The sequence below is a fragment of the Podarcis liolepis genome (assembly GCF_965112155.1).
Source record: "Podarcis liolepis genome assembly, chromosome: 13".
NCBI lineage: Eukaryota > Metazoa > Chordata > Lepidosauria > Squamata > Lacertidae > Podarcis > Podarcis liolepis.
Genome location: NC_139573.1, coordinates 56,426,261 through 56,445,714, shown reverse-complemented (window position 1 = coordinate 56,445,714; position 19,454 = coordinate 56,426,261). Strand labels below are relative to the sequence as shown.

Sequence of the window (19,454 nt, the reverse complement as noted above, 5' to 3'; positions counted from 1 at the left end):
CATTCACACTGAGAAGCTGAATTGCAGGATCTGTCCATCCTTTATGTACAGTTATTTCTAGCAGGGGTTATAAAGTGCTGGTGAGCATAGAACAATTTGGGTGTTAAGAAAACTGAAAGAGAAAGTCCCCAGTACTGGACTTCATGTATAATATATTATCAGATATGTGTACATACCATCATACATAATGGTATCTGTTTGCCATTCAAAGTTGCTTAAAATAAAGCTGGGTTGCAATAGAAGGTACAAAATCCCAACCTTCACCTGTCTGCAGTGATTTTTCACACCCCTTTGAAAAAGCAGGTGGAACTGTTTGTGAAAGGAGGGGTGTCAAGGGAAGAGGCAGCAGCAGCACCCCCCTGACAAGACAACACGGCTGACATCCAGCCAGGCCTAATTGACTGGTTGGGGCCAAATGTAGATCACGTGCCCATTGATATGTGCATCCAAATCATATTCATTCATTTGATTTGTGTTTTTTATAATTTCTGTCCTGCCACATGAAACATAATTAAAAACAGCACTATTGCAGAAAAAGGAACCAAGACAAAACACAGAGCAGTAATATGAGCCAGGTTTAAGCTTTGCTTGAAAATACAACAATGAGAAGCCTTGTGTGATTTAAATGGTCTTTCTCTAGTGCCAGAAAGACACCAGGAAGGCATTTCAAAACTGAGAAGCCACAACTGAAAAAGCCCTTTCACGTGTTCGCAACCATCTGATGTCTAGACTGAAGTCACTGGTGTGGGTGGGTGGGTGGGTGGCTGTGAAATGAAGCTCAGAAAGGCCTGGGAAACAAGGTTTTTAGCCAGTGGGCTTATGTGGGAGATGTCAGTTCTTAAGGCAGTCTGGTTCCAAGCTGTTTAACTGAGGGCGCATTCCACTGAAAGTAACGCAGTGCAGATGAATCCCATATTCAGATCCAAATACAAATGCCGTTTTGTGCTGCATTACATTCAGTGGAATATGCGTCCTTATCCATATTGTGCCCCAACTAGTCATGCAAAACTGCACGAGGTTTGAGCTAGATAATTGTGAAAGTCTTGCTAGGGGGGACAAAACCACCCCATCATGGCATCGGCCCAGATGTTTCAGCATAGTACTGCCATAAACTGAAGAAAAGACCATGGCCACGTGCAGTTATTAGAAATGGCTAAAGTTGTGGAGATGTTGCCCCTTACACTGGATAAGATGGGATTGCACCTCTATGCTACAGATATCAAGTGTGTATCTGTATCTTTCTTCATGGCTGCAGACTGTGGAAGGAGCAGGAAGGTACTCTGGCAACCACGGCCATAGTCATGTTAATGTTAAATGCAGTTTTTCAGTTGCATTTTCTACTTACAGAAAACTGTGGTAGTGTTGGAAAAGGATCGAAAAAGGGTTTGGATGTAGCAGCAGGGAATGCCTTTATCTTTAAGGAAGATAAAGAGAAAGATGTTACTTTCAGAACACACAAACAAAATGAAGCGAAGCACTGCAAGCTCCAGCATTATGTCCGACATACCAGAATGGTTTATAACAGCACACAAATTAACTCTCGCACCCTGACACACATGCAAAAGCTAAGGGTGGGGATTCAGAGGTTCACAGAAAGAGAAGGTGGGCTGCTTTTATTCATGCAACCTGTTTGAGAATCACTCCTTGAAGTACACATTATATACACCACAATTGTAAACAGTTTTGATCTGCTCAAGAATAACAACAATGTTTTAACATACCAGGAAGGTCTGCAAATCCTGTCATGCTACAAACCTGTTTTCACTTATTTTAGTTAGGAAAAAAAGAGTGCAGAAGGCAGGTTCCCATAATGCTAGAACTCCTGGCCATCCAATGAAGCTGATTCTTGGGAGGTTCAGGGTGGATAAAAGGAAAGCACTTATTCACACGGCACATAGTTAAACTATGGAACTCGCTTCCACAACAGGCAGGGATGACCACCAACCTAGATGGCTATAAAAATGGATTAGATAAATTCATGGAGGAGGAGAGGGCTTTCGATGGCTCCCAGCCCCAGGGGCCGGACTCTGCCTCTGAATCCCAGCTGCTAGAAACCACAGTAGGAGACAGATGCTCTTGTGCTCATGTTCTGCTTGCAGGTTTCCCACAGCTTCTGGTTGGTCATTGTGAGAACAGGATGCTGGACTGAGCCCTGCAGGTCCTCTTCTTCTATTCCTATGAGTCAGACCTGGAATGGTCCCTTCTCATAAGAGGAAAAGTGAGGGAAAGACTTACAAATGCACATGCCTAGCATTTACCATTGTGGTGTTACAAATACATTCCTTTTCAGTGTTTTGAACTGTACCAAATGACTTCAACCTCAGCCAAACTATAAGATTTATATATCAAAGCTCCTTGACCAGAACACGCAGGATTGAGTCTAAGAGCCATAAATCCAGAAAAAGGATGCAGTTGGCAGATTTATACATGAACTCCACCCTCAGCTGAAAATACAGGTTAACACACGAAAAAGTGACTCAACACTTTGCTTCAAAGATGGAGAACCTGAGCCCTCCAGATAGCGTTGGACTCCAACTCCCATCAACCCCAGAAGCCATGGCCAGTGGTCAGGGAAGATGAGAATTCTATTCGATCAAAATTTGGAGGGACACAGATTTGCATGGCAATTTTGTTTGCCATGAGAACACTGTTGCTATCCCAGTGTTTCCTCAAGTATATAATCTCTGTGCAAGTGCTTAAACAACCCTTATTGGAATGAGGTTCCTAGGTGTATACACACAGAGACTTTATCAACATAAATGGTTATTCAGGCTTTGCATGTTTGCTGTAGGAAACAAGTGTGTCCCTGCCCACAGCAAACATAAAGATCTTGTGAAAGCATTTTTTTTTTTACACTAGGTTAAGTGCTGTGAGAGGCCCTTCTTAATATTACCTTCAGCCTAACTTCAACTCAATGCCAACACTTCTTTGGGCACACAGAGATGCCCAGATGCCCCTACCTTGGTGCAGATCACCTATTGGGATTAAGATGGATATTAAATAGGGGTGGGCATCAACCATTTCAATGCTTCAGGGGGAAAAGCAAGATTCAGCTCAAAGCACTTTGGAGGTTGTTCGATTCAGCTCATGTGGAAACAAACCTTTGTTTCTTCCCCATTAACTATTATGGAAAAATAAAAAATGACTTATTGCCAGAACTGGATCAGATTTGCAAGCATGTTAGTGCCTCCTGAGTGGATATCTGCCAAATTACAAATAGGTCCATGGGTGTGTGTGTTTTCTTGCAGTGGGCACTTTTATATTTATGACTTAAAAGGAACTGTCCTATAACTTTTAATTGTTTAGCAAAATTGCATAGAATTTGCAGGTATCTGCCAAATGTCAAATGAACAGCAGTACTGCTTTCTCGGTAAGGCCAGCCTTTCTGTTTCAAAGTGGTTTAAAAAGGATTCACTTAATCCTTAGTCCTAGAAAGTTAATGGCAAGATTTGAATTAGGAACTCATTGGTTCATCGCTTTGGGGGGGGGGGATTCTCTCTCTGCCACTTTTTGATCTTTACACAACCTTTTTAATTGCATCCCATGTGAGTTAGCCCTAGTCGGAATCTCATGGAACACAAGTTCTCTGACACTTTCACTGCTTTAGTAACGTGGTCTTTGAAGAAATAAACATACTAAGTAGAAAGTGAATTCAATGAGTTCCTAATTCAAATCTTGCCATTAACTTGATTTTTGAATCTGCAGATAATCCAGACATTTTCTTTGTCGTTCTTTTGAAAGGACAATTTAATTGCAATACATGCAATACCTTGTTTCTATTGTAATCGCCATCTTTTAAACTGATTTATGAGTGGAGGCATACTGAGGGAGCAGACACTGGGAAGTGAGCACACACTCTGAACAAAAAGGGAAAAACAAGCACCCATCAGTCTCTTTACCTGCACTACCCCACAAGAGGTAACCCCACCTGAGATGACACTCTTGCATTCTTCCAACCTTTCCCCACAGTGCCCGTATTTTCAGATCAGGGGAAATATTATTCAGATCAGAGTGAGCTAACCTCCCATATGCTTGCTTCATCCAATCTGTTCCTTCTCCTCTAAGGATTCACCCTCCCCTGCTGAGATGGACATCAGGTGCACCAGGCAAAGGGACGCAGCTGAGCCATTAATTCATGCAGAGACCACTCACCTTGATCAAGGGAACCACTGATGCAGACATGACATCAGTGATGGAAAGCAGGGGAACTGTACTGCCATTATTTTTAACAGATCACATAGCCCAAGACACAGCAATAAATAGCAAAACCCAGCTGTACACATATATAATCATCCCTCACAGCTGAAATTTCTATGAAGTCAGATGATTGAAGCTTAAATTGCTGGTTTTTGACTGACTTTAGAATAAGGATTGTGGAGGAGCAAGAATAACTTTAAAAAACAAGGTGTCCCATTTAAGGTCTTGTGGGGGAAGGGGAAGTGGCTAAGATTGCATTTATTAATGTGTCAGTTGGCAACTTGAGGTTGTTAGCACTCTGAACAAAGCTTTGGAAAGCATTTCAGTATCCACAGCCTGTTGCAAGTGACACCCAGGTTTCCTGAAAGATCGTAATCTCCCTTCATGAATCTTTCTAGGTGCCAAGATCTTCAGGTGAGAACCTTATCTTGGTCCCATCAGCATCAGACACAGTGTTAATGGTGACACAGAGAGAGCCTTTTCTGGGGCTGCTCCCAGATTGTGGAATTGCCTCCCAAGAGACGTTATACTGGCTTCCTTAGGACTTTCCTATTCAGAAAGGCCTTTGAAAATCCACTGGGCTCCCATCACGGCAATTGCTGTTTTAATGCTGCTTCTAATGTGTTCTCTTATATTTTGACCTGTTGCTATTATAACTGTGTTTTTAAAATGTTGTAAGCTGCCTTGAGTCCCAACTTTGGAGAAAGGTGGGATATAAGTACATTAATTAATTAATTAATTAATTACTGTCTGTAGCTTTTGTGATTTCTCACTGTTCAGGGAAATGGGGAACATGTGCAACAATATGTATAACCCATTCTCAGGTTTTAATAGACTTATTGTTTCTGTTTTTTGTCTTGATGAAAATTATGTTTTATGTTTATGATTTTTGTCCTACAAAACGGTAACAGTGAGAAAACGGGCAGCATATCCTGGATGCCCAGCCGTTGTTTCTCCACCACAGTAGGAGCAAAAGTGCACTTTGGCCTCTTATTCAAAACATCTGCCTCCTAGAAAACTTTACTAGGAGTCAGAAATTCAGCAGCATTTCTCCTGCCTTTTTTATCAATAAGAAATTAACTTCCACTAATATTTTTCATTGTCGGATGACTCAGTAATGCAGCAGCTGTGGTGCTGGTGCAAGGAGTCATTTCAGAGTCTAGGCAACAGGCTTGTTGTTGTTTAGTCGCTTAGTCGTGCCCGACTCTTCGTGACCCCCTGGACCAGAGCACACCAGGCTCTCCTGTCTTCCACTGCCTCCCGCAGTTTAGTCAAACTCAAGGCAGCAGGCTAGCATCACCCAACAACCATATTTTGTCTCAGAAATGCACATGCTGGAAAGAAAAGCTATCATCATTTAGTGGACTCCTAAGTACAATTATAACTACCGTAATTACAATCAGGAAATGAGAAATCATGGTTACCAGGGTGAGAAAAGAAGATTGCATCTATACTGTATATAAACAGAGCTGGATATTAGGTATTTACACAAATGTGGATGCATATTTAAAAGCACATTGGACCGCATATCCCATTTAGAGCAATACAGTGCAGACAGACTGTATCTTCTCTTGGATGTATACAGTGGTACCTTGTTCTATAAACTTAATCCATTCCTGAAGTCCATTCTTAAACCAAATCCATTCTTAAACCAAGTTGCGCCTTCTCTATTGAGGCCTCCTGCCGCCGGTGCCCTTCCACCATTCAGCTTCAATTCGTAGACCAAGGTAAAGTTCACAAACCAGAACACTACTTCCAGTTTTGTGGAGTTCATAAACCGAATAGTTCGTAAACAGGGCTGTTTCTAAACCAAGGTGCCACTGTAGTCAGCGTTGCATAGAATCTGTATTATCTTTATATCCATGGCTTCCAACCCAACTAGTAATAACCTTGTTTACACAAGGAGTTCCTTAGCTGGATAACAACAATTATCTTTAATTTTTGCAATGTCAGTGAATGCAAATTAGCATTGATTCATTTTGCTAGACTTACCATCATTTCCCAAATAAAATGCAGTTTTTCATTCTTCAATATTATACTTTTCACCACATCATACTGGTTTATCAAGAGAATGGAACGTGCTGTTCTCTGAAGGAAGTATGACTGCATACTTTCGATAGGAGCATTATCTCCTCCTATTTTCACACATGGGGGGGAGCGGACACACACTTACATTTCTAGAGGCAAAACCACAATAAATGTTCATGGCAATCATTATATAAGTTAGTACAGTGTGTGCTGTTTGTAGCCAGGGATTTGTGTGTTTCCTGATTCTTAAGGAGCTGAGGGGGTTTGCCATGTAATATGCGATGCCATATGCAATGGCACAGATATCCATCAGGTATAGAGCAACAAGCAGCTTTTATAAACTAGAAACCAGAGCTCTAAATCTACAATGGGAAAAAATCCACATTCTGAGACATTGATGTGCATTGATTGTTTAGCTATTAGCCATACAGAATCTAATTAAGAAGCTGCAATTTTAAAGGATGCTTCATCGGTGAGAGGCACTCCACAGAAACTCCATAGAAAAGATTAAGAAATCTGCTGTGACACAAATGAAGTGAGTGAGAATGAGCCTCTATGTTCCAATAATTTTGCTCCCTCCAGTATGGCCCTTTATGATACAGTGGAAGCTTTTATTGAAAAGGGCTGGTAAGGTCAAATTGCCTATTATGCATGGGTGATAGAATTAGTGTCTGCAGAAAGAGATGGAGAAACAAAGGAATGCATTAGACAAACTGTTTGCAAGGTCAAGAAAGCATTCCGTCCATATAATTATGGACCAATACGATGATGCTGCAGTCAGCAGACGTCACTGAAGGGTTGCTTGCTTGCTTTTTCTAATGAATTTTATGGGAAGTGAGGAACTTCAGAGTGGTTGATCTCCTTCCTTACCTTTAATTCCACAGATCATATGGCAGAAAAATGTTTGTTGCCAAGTACACTCTCAACAGGGAGCTGTAATCAATCATTGCTGAGTGTACCTGTGTGATGGACTTGTTTCAAAACGTGTTTCCCTCAGGAGCCAGCTTTATGTTATGCACCACTGGACACAGAAAAGCTTCCTTTTGATTTTAACTTTTTTAAAAGGAAAAGCAGCTTCAGAGGGATCAGTTTAGCACATGGATAGGCAAACTAAGGCCCAGGGGCCAGATCCGGCCCAATCATCTTCTCAATCCGGCCCGTGGACGGTCCGGGAATCAGCGTATTTTTACATGAGTAGTATGTGTGCTTTTATTTAAAATGCATCTCTGGGTTATTTGTGGGACATAGGAATTCGTTCATCCCCCCCCCCCAAATATATAGTCCAGCTCCCCACAAGGTCTGAGGGACAGTGGACCGGCCCCCTACTGAAAAGGTTTGCTGACCCCTGGTTTAGCATGAAGAAATGGTGAGATAGCAATTGGCCCTTTCTGCATCCAAGTGTTTCTGTTCCCCAAACTGTATCCTCAAGCTTTTCTAGGGAAAGCCATGGTAACGGGGATTTAACTTGTACATTTTGTACATGCATACAGGCTGTCCCAGGTTCCTTTGGGAGGAAGGGTACGCTATAAATTGATGAATGAAGTGGATTGAATGTAAAATGCCCTTTATTAAACAGCCTTGGCCCAGTATACCTGAAGGAGCGTCTCCACTCCCATCACTCAGCCCAGACCCTGAGGTCTTCCTCTGAGGTCTTCTGCTAGTTCCCTCACTGTGAGAAGTCAAGTTACAGGGAACCAGGCAGAGGGCCTTCTTGGCAATGGCACCCTCCCTATGGAACACCCTTGCATCAGATGTCAAGAAGATGAAGAATTACGCAACTTTTAGAAGACACCTGAAGGCAGCCCTGTATTGGGAGGTTTTTAATGCTTGATGTTTTCATTATGTTTTTAGATATGCTGTAAGCCACCCAGGGTGGCTGGGAAAACCAAGCCAGACAGGTGGGGTATAAATAATAAAAATTATTATTAATATTATTATTCTTATTAGGCTGAAAACCTTCTCCAGGTATAGAAGGGCTGCTTCTGAGCAAAAGAGCTCTGTATGATAAAATGGACCAACTCTGACTTCCATTTCTGTTCTGCACCAGGAATGGACGACTCCCTCAACATTGCAGGGAAACACACACGGAGATTAAGAGAATGATGGGAGTAAAAGTATCATTTGGTATTTGAATAATTGTATTAATTGGTTATGAATTGGTATTGTTACAATTGGGCTATTATTGGATTAATGTTGGGAAACTAATAAAAATGTATTTGGCTCTAAAAAAAAAGAACCAACTCTAAAGTTGGAGTTAGATTTGTCCTAGTTCTTCTGTAAGAGTCTGTAAAATTAGCATGAATGCAATTTGTACGATGCAATTGCATTTTGAAGTCTGGGGCTTTGAAAAGGCAGGGCTTGCAGTTCAGCCGTGGCACTGGGGTTATTTGCCCTCCCTTGCTTGCATCACTGAGGTATTTTGTATTTTTTATATATATATACTATATAATCAAGACAGACAAAGGGAGATAATGATTATTTATTTTTAAACCAACTGTTTTTAAAGCTGTTGTGGAGAAAATGTGTGTGTTTGTGTGGGGGTGAAACTTAAGTGGATTTACTTTTTGGAGTACAGGACACCTCCCTGAACTCAGAAGCATTAAACAATCATCACCCAGTGGCAAGTGTCCCCTTTTGGGACAAGGTGCTTGAAAGGCATGCTTGGAAAATACTAGTTATCTGGATCCATTTTAGTATGGCTTCAGGCCTGGTTATGGCGTGAAAACTGTCTTGGTTGACCTGGGTGGTGACATTTGTTGGGAGAGACGAAGGAGGAACTGAACCCCTGCTCATTCTTCTTGACTGCTTGGTGGTTTTCAGTACTGTTAACCAATGTAGATGTCAGGAGCAACTCAGAGAGGTGGGGATTAGGGGCACTGTACTCCAGTAGTTCTCATAATTCCAGTTCCATTTCCAAGAAAGTAGTCTTGGTGGACCACTGAACAGCATTCTGTCTTGTCCTCTATGCTCTTTAACATCTATCTGAAACTGCTATGAGTTGTCACCAGGAGATCTGGAACAAGGTGCCACTAATATATGAATGCAATTCAGCTCTCTCTCTCTCTCTCTTCCATCAGAATCAGGTGAAAGGTTCAGGTACTAGAATGCTTGGAGATGGTGATGGGCTGGCTGGATGTGCAGCAATAAAGTGAAAATGAAACTTGGAAAGAGCATTACGTGTTCTTGTTCTCAAGTGTGGGAACTATACCAGGTTCACCAGCTAGGACCCTTCTCCGAAATAAATTGGCCACTGTAAGCCATCCTCCAGTCACCTCCAGATCGGTCTGTTGCAATGCACTCTACATGGGACTGCCCTTGAAGGCAATTAATAAATTTCAAATGATCCAAAAGGCAGCAGCCAGATTACTGGCTGGGATTCCATTTAGAACTCGTATCATACTTATTTTAAAACAGCTGCACCAGCTGCCAATTCCTTCCTTCCTTCCTTCCTTCCTGCCTGCCTGCCTGCCTGCATTGGTGGTCTGTTTCATGGAGCAGCATGGGATGCATGGTTACTCCTCTCACAACACCAGCATCGTTTCCCAGCACCCATGTAGCCAAGGAGGCTCCTCCTGCTTTGGGCCCTACAATCTGGTCAGCACACAATGGGGAAATTAAGAGAAAATTAACCCAAGTTAGCGAGTGTTGCCCCTTCATGGATCACTGCCTTGCCGTGGCGAAGGGGCTTGAATAACTCAGAGAAGCTATGAGCTATGCCGTGCAGGGCCACCCAAGATGGACAGGTCATAGTGGAGAGTTTTGACCAAACGTGATCCACCTGGAGCAGGAACCGGCAAGCCACTCCAGTATCCCTGCCAAGAAAACTCCATGGACAAAGGCAACAGGCATATAAAATTATGACGCTGGAAGATGAGCCCCTCAGGTCGGAAGGCGTCCAACATGCTACTGGGGAAGAGTGGAGGACAAGTACAAGTAGATCCAGAGCTGATGAAGCGGCTGGGCCAAAGCCGAAAGGACGCTCAGTTGCGGATATGCCTGGAAGCGAAAGGAAAGTCCAATGCTGTAAAGAAAAATATTGCATAGGAACCTGGAATGTAAGAACCATGAACCTTGGTAAGTTGGATGTGGTCAAAAATGAGATGGCAAGAATAAATATTGACATCCTGGGCATCAGTGAACTAAAATGGACAGGAATGGGCGAATTCAGTTCGGATGACCATCACATCTACTGCTGTGGGCAAGAATCCCGTAAAAGAAATGGAGTGGCCCTCATAGTCAACAAAAGAGTGGCAAAAGCTGTACTGGGATGCAATCTCAAAAATGATAGAATGATCTCGATACGAATCCAAGGCAGACCTTTTAACATCACAGTAATCCAAGTTTATGCACCAACCACTGGTGCTGAAGAAACTGAAATTGACCAATTCTATGAAGACATACAACACCTTATAGAAATGACACCAAAGAAGGATGTTCTTCTCATTATAGGGGATTGGAATGCTAAAGTAGGGAGTCAAGAGATAAAAGGAACAACTGGCAAGTTTGGCCTTGGAGTTCAAAACGAAGCAGGGCAAAAGCTAATAGAGTTCTGCCAAGAGAACAAGCTGGTCATCACAAACACTCTTTTCCAACAACACAAGAGATGACTCTACACATGGACATCACCAGATGGGCAGCATCGAAATCAGATTGATTATATTCTCTGCAGCCAAAGATGGAGAAGCTCTATACAGGCAGCAAAAACAAACCTGGAGCTGACTGTGGCTCAGATCATCAGCTTCTTATAGCAAAATTCAAGCTAAACTGAAGAAAGTAGGAAAAACCACTGGACCGGTAAGATACAATCTAAGTCAAATCCCTTATGAATACACAGTGGAAGTGAGGAACAGGTTTAAGGATTTAGATTTGGTAGACAGAGTGCCTGATGAACTATGGATGGAGGCTCGTAACATTATACAGGAGGCAGCGGCTAAAACCATCCCAATGAAAAGGAAATGCAAGAAAGCAAAGTGGTTGTCCAACGAGGCCTTACAAATAGCGGGGGAGAGAAGGCAAGCAAAATGCGAGGGAGATAGTGAAAGATACAGGAAATTGAATGCAGATTTCCAAAAAATAGCAAGGAGAGACAAGAAGGCCTTTTTAAACGAGCAATGCAAAGAAATAGAGGAAAACAATAGAATGGGAAAAACCAAAGATCTGTTCAAGAAAATTGGAGATATGAAATGAACATTTTGAACAAATATTTCCATAATAAAAGACAAAAGTGGAAAGGACCTAACAGAAGCAGAAGACATCAAGAAGGGGTGGCAAGAATACACAGGGGAACTATACCAGAAAGAAATGGATGTCTCGTATACCCCAGGTAGTGTGGTTGCTGACCTTGAGCCAGACATCCTGAAGAGTGAAGTCAAATGGGCCTTAGAAAGCATTGCTAATAACAAGGCCAGTGGAAGTGATGATATTCCCTCTGAACTATTTAAAATTTTAAAAGATGATGCTGTTAAGGTGCTACACTCAATATGCCAGCAAATTTGGAAAACTCAGCAGTGGCCAGAGGATTGGAGAAGATCAGTCTACATCCTAATCCCAAAGAAGGGCAGTGCCAAAGAATGCTCCAACTACCACACAATTGCACTCATTTCACATGCTAGCAAGGTTATGCTTAAAATTCTACAAGGAAGGCTCAAGCAGTATGTGGACCGAGAACTCCCAGAAGTGCAAGCTGGATTTAGAAGAGGCAGAGGAACCAGAGACCAAATTGCAAACATGCGCTGGATAATGGAGAAAGCTAGAGAGTTCCAGAAAGACATCTACTTCTGCTTCATTGACTATGCAAAAGCCTTTGACCGTGTCGACCACAGCAAACTATGCAAGTTCTTAAAGAAATGGGAGTGCCTGATCACCTCATCTGTCTCCTGAGAAATCTTTATGTGGGACAAGAAGCTACAGTTAGAACTGGATATGGAACAACGGATTGGTTCAAAATTGGGAAAGGAGTACAGCAAGGCTGTATATTGTCTCCCTGCTTATTTAACTTATATGCAGAATTCATCATGCGAAAGGCTGGGCTGGATGATTCCCAAGATGGAATTAAGATCACTGGAAGAAACATCAACAACCTCAGATATGCAGATGACACAACCTTGATGGCAGAAAGTGAGGAGGAATTAAAGAACCTTTTAATGAGGGTGAAAGAGGAGAGCGCAAAATATGGTCTGAAGCTCAACATCAAAAAAATGAAGATCATGGCCACTGGTCCCATCACCTCCTGGCAAATAGAAGGGGAAGGAATGGAGGCAGTGAGAGATTTTACTTTCTTGGGCTCCATGATCACTGCAGATGGTGACAGCAGTCACAAAATTAAAAGACGCCTGCTCCTTGGGAGAAAGGCGATGGCAAACCTAGACAGCATCTTAAAAAGCAGAGACATCACCTTACCAACAAAGGTCCGTATAGTTAAAGCCATGGTCTTCCCAGTAGTGATGTATGGAAGTGAGAGCTGGACCATAAAGAAGGCTGATCGCCGAAGAATTGATGCTTTTGAATTATGGTGCTGGAGGAGACTCTTGAGAGTCCCATGGACTGCAAGAAGATCAAACGTATCCATTCTTAAGGAAATCAGCCCTGAGTGCTCACTGGAAGGACAGATTGTGAAGCTGAGGCTCCAATACTTTGGCTACCTCATGAGAAGAGAAGACTCCCTGGAAAAGACCCTGATGCTGGGGAAAATGGAGGGCACAAGGAGAAGGGGACGACAGAGGATGAGATGGTGGGACAGTGTTCTCGAAGCTACAAACATGAGTCTGATCAAACAGCGGGAGGCAGTGGAAGCCAGGAGGGCCTGGCGTGCTCTGGTCCAGGGGGTCACGAAGAGTCGGACACGACTAAACGACTAAACGACAAAGCGAGTGTTGGGCCCCTTAGGCTTAAACTCAAGCACACTTACTGCTGGATAACTTTGGTTCTTGTGAAATTAGGTATATAATGCCTGTGATTTATATTACAGACCTCTTGAATGTAGAGAGAAATTAAAACAAAATGGCAGTTATCTGGTGAAGGCTTTAAAGGAAAATAAGAGAGGGTGGTGGTTCAAGTGGAGTTTTAATCATCAGGGCTCTCCCTGCCCCACACACCAACTCCTCCAAGCGCCTGCGCATGCTGCCTCCTCTTATCCCAATTTCCATCCTCCACAGCCTTGCAAATGCCATGCCATATCCCCTTATCTGTCCATTTGTCTGCATTGCTTTGCTTGCATCCTTAGTGTAAGCGTGGATGATACAAACTATGGGCAGGGGGGGAAGGGTCAGTCAAATGTTGAGTGGAATGTACACGGCTCCTTTTATTATTTGCTCACAAAGTCAAAGTCACTGACTCTCAAAAATGAAACTTGCAGTATTTTGGAACAAGGAACAAGGAACACCGGTCCATGAAATTAATAGGCATTCCAAAAGAGCTGCTTGCAAATACAGACATACCAGAATTGCGTAGTGCAATGCACAGCCTGATGGTATCCCACAGAGGAAATGATTCTAAGTTTAAAAAAAAAGCAGACATTAACAAGGTGGCAATTACTACTTGGTCTGGTTGTAAACATGGAGATGGAGGCTGCAAAGATGAAGACATGGTCAAAAGTTGTAGTTTATGGCATTTGTTTTATGAACACTCACTCTTGGCAACATTCTTAATAGCCCAAGATTCTGTCACAGGCCTAAAATAAGACAATATATATGTGTACGAATTAAATGTGTGACTCCTTCTTACTTGAAAAATAAATCAAAAAGCAATTGCCTTCAGGGTGTGCGTGTGTGTGAGCAAAATCATGAATGCTGTTCACAAAATTATTTTTCCCTGTGCAGTGGTTTCAGTGAAAGCCCCTCCCCCGCCCCAGAAGCTATTTTCTCCAGGAGAGAATCTGCCATTGGTGACGGGACTGCTGGCGCAAAGGCAAGTCCAAACTTTAAAATTCAGAACAACCATAGTGTCCTGTTACAAAAAAAACAAGAAGTAAATGCATACAAAAATCATATCAGATCACTAGAACGATACAATTTCCTCCTGGCTTGACAGTATACAAGCATTTGTCAGAAGTTTCTTAAGCTGGTTTCAAATAAATAGATCAGGAATCTCTACAGGTTTAGTCTAATTTATGAAAGCCAGAATCACAACAGAACTAAGATAATAGTGTTGTGTTCTGAATTATTACAACATAAGCATTGCAGCTTTTTCCCATGCAGATTTAAGAAATTCTCTGAGACATAACTTCCAGGGCTGCAAAATGAAATCATTTACCATCGGCGTGGCTTCAGTGAAATCCATGAGCAGATCTCCAGGTGCCAAGGCAAAGGGACCTCCGGGATCTGTAGGGCTCTGAAGCACAGTAAAAAATCAGGAAGTGTTAATGGAGCTGAATTGTAAACAAAAATAATTTCATTTGAGAAGATGAACTGCAGGAAATCTAAATTCTGTGTTCACTAGCAGTGTCAGAACCACAACAATAACTGTAAGAGAGGCAGGGCATTTCTCAACTCTTCTTTGGCCTCCCAATTCAGGCGGAAAATAAAGCCTAGCTCAGCCACCGCAGTCCTCCTTATGCCTGACCCATGCCATACAACGGGGCTGTGGGGTCTTGTGTTAACCCCCATCCAAAGATTTCAGGGCTCCTCCTGCTCTTGCACGTGTTGTGGAATAACCTCTTTTTTAAATACTGTTTTAAAATATTTATTTTCATGGTACAGAAGATAAAGTTCGAGAAAACAATTGTTACAACAGTAAACAACAAATTACTTGTCCTGATGAAATTACAGACTTCTGTCAGGCCAAGTGTTAAAGTTTCATTTGATTACTCTAAGAGATCATGCCACATTTTCCCATGAGTGCTGGGTGGATTCCTGCCACTGCCTGAAGAATTTATGTATTCAATAAACATTTGCCATATAAGAGGAATATGGATTGTGTTTGCCCTTTGCTGCTCTCACCTGGCATGTTAGTTTCTCAGCCAGTGCTATTGACTGTACTCTTGTTAGACCAACACTGGTTTTCCAACATCTGGCTGTCTCCATATGGGCAGCAGTCATTAGAAAGGCTAAGAGGTCATCTTTAGGATAATCAGGAGCAGGCAGGATCCTAAGCCCAAGTAGTGCTAGCGCAGGGGACACTTCCATGGTTTTCTTGTATATTCAGCTTATTTCTTTGAAGGGTTTGATGATATCACACCACCACATATGGAAATATGTACCTTTGACTGCACATCCCCTCCAACAATTGGGATTGACTTCCTTACATATTCAGGACAGCCTCACCGGTGTATAATGCTACCTATGCAGAATTTTTTAATGAGGCTTCCCTTATTTTTGCAGAAACTATTTGCACACCTAGGTCCATTTCCCATGGCATTTTTGTGAACAATATTGCCATATTCTATCCCAAGTTTCTGAGTACTTCCACTTCATCCATCAGTGCCTCCCTGTCAGTGAGGACCAGGTCCAAGATAGATGATCCCCTTGTTGCTTCTTCCACCTTCTGGAAAAATGAAATTGTTAGCGAGGCAAAGGGGAAATTATCAGACGTTGCAGAGCTTCAGTTGCAACAGATATCGGGGAAATTGAAGTCTCTCATGACTGCTATGAATCTCCTTTTTGAATGTTTGGTAATCTGCTTTAGGAAGGCATCATCCAAGTCTTCAGTCTATAGCAGACCCCCACAGTAAGGTCACTCTTGTTTCTCTCTCCTACATTTTTTACCTATATTTTCTCAATCTGCTTTCCATGTTCCAGGTCAAGGATTTCTTCACAAGTGTACACATCCTTTACATATAATTCCCCCCCTCTTCCTGTTTGGCCTATTCCTTTTGAACAGATTATACCCCTCCCTCAATCCCTACATTTTAGTCATGGGTTCCATCCCACCAAGGTTCACTAACGCCTATCAGGTCTTATTTGCCACCCTGAATTAAAAGCTCCAATTCATCTTGCTTGTTTCCCATACTCTATGCATTTGTATAGAGACAACTAAAACCATGAGTTGTTCCCTCCAGCTGCTTCCTTCTTGTAGTTTCTATACTTTAGTAGGTTTCTGGAGCACCACCTCAGTTTTTTGTGCATCAATGAAGCTATTATCCCCAGTACAGGTATTTGTCTTTTGTCTGTAATGTTGTTTCTCTCCCTCTCAAAATCTAGTTTAAAGCTCTCCTGATCAGGCTTGTGAGACTCTTAGCTAGTCAAGTTGAACATGAGACAGAAAGTTGAACTTGCAGGGACTCCTTGGCATCTCAGGCTTGGATTAGCAGAGGGGAGATTTTCAGTAACAGCAAGGAATGTGAACCAAATATGCTTATTGAAGACAACCATGAATTTATGAGTTGCACCCTTACCTGCTGCTGAGCCCACATTTTAACCCACCCTTCCAGTTATCTGTATGTACCTTTGCACATGATGAAAAATGTCCCTCCGAGTTTGTTCTCTGTGACACAGGAGATGCTGAGGAGTGTGATGGCGATGCCCCAACCGCTGCTGCAAGCGCTGGAGGAAGGTCATCTTCATCACTGGGTTGTTAAAAGTACAAGAAACTTTGCTCACTACAATATTTTTAAGTACTCATTTTCATGGGGAGGATAACCTAGAAAACATTTTCAAAATGTCTACCACTTGTTTCTGCTCACCTCTTCAGTTCTGCTATATTGTGTTTTTCTGAAAAGTGTGTCACATACGCACACTAGTTGCTGGTACAGGAATCTCCTAATGCACATACAGAGTTGTACATATAGGGAGGATGGATGCTGAGGGGGCTCCGACCAGGGCAGAACGAAGGCATCGTGACACCCAGGGCGGGGCGTTGCTACGTAGGGCGCATGTGTGGTGTTGCTACATACGATACATAGCGATGCTGCACATGCACTGTACATAGCAGTTTGCCAGTGGCAGGGCTCCAGTGCCATATGGACAGTGCTGGGATCTTATGCTGCAGCCGCGAACAGAGGATCTTCTACATGTGGCTGTAGCAGTGACAGAGGGATCCCACCACCGTCCATATGGCGCTCAAGCTGCACCGGCGGCAAACCACTATGTACAGCGCATGTGCAGCGTCATTACGTACAGCGCACGTGTGCAACACTGCACATGTGCTGTACATACTGGTTTGCTGCCAGCACTGGGATCCTCTGCTCACAGCTGCAACTGCGGCCAGAGGATCCTCCACATGCGGGTGCAGCGGTGCAATGGCTGCTCGTGCCACGGCAGCGGGGTGAGCCTGTTAGGATTCTTGCTCCGTGTTTGCAGTCATGGGATTGTTGTCTATCACATGGCAGTGTATGTTTTCATTCCACAGTGTAGGAAGTGATGGAGACAGGATGTTTTGTACTACTGTGTTCCGGAATATAGGACTATTGTCCTTTGTTCTTTCTCTCTTTGCTGTTTGATGAGAAAGAGGAAGGAGCTAAGGCAGGATGCTCCGAGTGTATGATATGTAAATAACTGTAGATTAGCCAAAATGCTGCGTTACTGAGTTCTGTTATGCAAACTGTGAATTCTCTGCGGATCCCTAAGTGTGCTGATGCTTCTTGGTATCAGTTGCTGTGATGTTTGGGCTGAAGAGAGCTTTTGAAAGAGGGAGAGAACATGCCAGTCAGGCATATGTCTCTGCCAGAGTCCTACACGAGAGTAGGACAATCCTAACAGAGCCCCTGCAGGATGCCTTCTTGTCACACACACCCCCCCAAAAAAACATGGCACCCGGGGCGGACCACCCTGCCCCCCCCCCCCCCGTTGCGATGCCACTGGCTCCGACTGCTGCATTAGAAAGCATCTACAAACCACTTTGGAAAAGCATTTTGTTCAAGAGATTATATCAAATGACAATATAAAACAGCAACGCTTCCATATTGGTTGGAATTTTTTTTTGTATTTAAAGCTCCACTTACCATTAACATATCTGTAGATTACCGTATGTATTTATGGGTGACAAAAATTGAGGTGCTTCCTTTCTGATTCTCACCAAATGCATTCATTATACAGCTATAAAATCACTCCAGTGGTTTGGGGAAACCCTTCCCACTCCACCCTTCCTTGCCAAGATAAGTCTCCCACCAACCCCCAACCCCCAACCCCCTTTCACACACACACCTTGAAAACGTTAATCTTGCCACATGCAAAGCCACTCCTAGCTGTGTCTGAGGAGTCTCGGCCTCCAATAAAAACCAGGTTTCAGGGGCACCAAGAGCAGCTTCTGGCTGCCTTCCTTACCCCTCCTCAGAGCACACAATAACCCATGACAACTCCCTCTTTCCTAGGGTATTATAAAACAAAAAGACTATTTTCTGTGTTAATTAGATGCTCTAGTAATGCAAATGGACAGGTTTTAGTTCCTTGACCTTGTTAATCTTTATTTTGCACCAAGGCTGCTGACATTCTTTCAAACTTTCCCCTTCATACGCAGCAGCAGGAATAATTTGGCTTTCTCCCCACTCTTGCTAGGTGAATTTGTTTCCTTGTACTCATTTGTATAAAAGTGGAATTTTCTCATGCGGCTTGCCAATTGAGTAAATATTCTCAGTCACTTGAAAATAACAACTGCTGCAAGGCTGGAGCACCAGACATTTGCCCAATTAGCTTCCTTTAAAAGAGGATCACCTGCATTTTAACTATTTAAAGGCCTTTTTTAAAAAAAAATGAGGGCATGGTCACTGTTTCTTGTATAGAAAACTCTTGTCATGTTCAATAGTTGTGAACGAAGCTTCAAAAACGTGCATGTTAACACTTAGATCTGCATTCTGCCACTTGTATCAGTCTAATTTTAACTTATATTGCAATATGTTCCTTTTCATACTCATTAGAGAAATGTGACTATAACAAATGGCTAGTGAAAATAGTTGTGATGAGCACAAGCAAAGTGAATGGCAATTCCAGAATCATTTTCATCGCAGTTTAAAACAAAGCCAGCCATAGGAGCCAACTCCTGGGGGCCGAGGGCTCTTCGTCTCCCAATAAAACATTTGAGGGGGGCTGGGGCCCCAAATTTGATGGGCATTGCCATTCAAATGGAGTTCATGCACTGTGTCATGCGATTGATTATGTGGGGTGGGGCTCACCTGCCTCCCCCCCCAATATTTTATTCAAGCTGGCACCCCTGAAGCCATCATCAGTCTGGAGACTAGTTGCACAGTTTTCTGGATTCTTAATCATATACTGAGGCAAACAATATTACTTCCTTCCATTTTTCATTTTGTATTTTTTTTAGCAACAAACCATAATAGAATTTCAGTGCATTACAAACAT

General features: G+C 42.7%; 1 protein-coding gene across 3 annotated transcripts in view; it reads right to left on the bottom strand.

The window, feature by feature from the left end:
- Positions 1-1,309: 1,309 nt before the first annotated feature.
- The window catches only part of EPB41L4B (erythrocyte membrane protein band 4.1 like 4B), a 117,506-nt gene continuing 99,361 nt past the window's right edge, over positions 1,310-19,454 (bottom strand). The window contains exons 21-24 of one of the 3 annotated variants that reach the window (XM_083473206.1): positions 16,606-16,726; positions 14,476-14,553; positions 13,662-13,715; positions 1,310-1,414 (exon numbers count right to left, since the gene is read on the bottom strand). In XM_083473206.1, the coding sequence (XP_083329332.1) occupies positions 1,325-1,414; positions 13,662-13,715; positions 14,476-14,553; positions 16,606-16,726 (343 nt within the window). In that variant the 3' untranslated portion in view covers positions 1,310-1,324. Of the gene's footprint in view, positions 1,415-13,535; positions 13,716-14,475; positions 14,554-16,605; positions 16,727-19,454 lie in introns of those variants that run through there. The other 2 variants (XM_083473207.1, XM_083473205.1) reach the window with 2 other exon arrangements.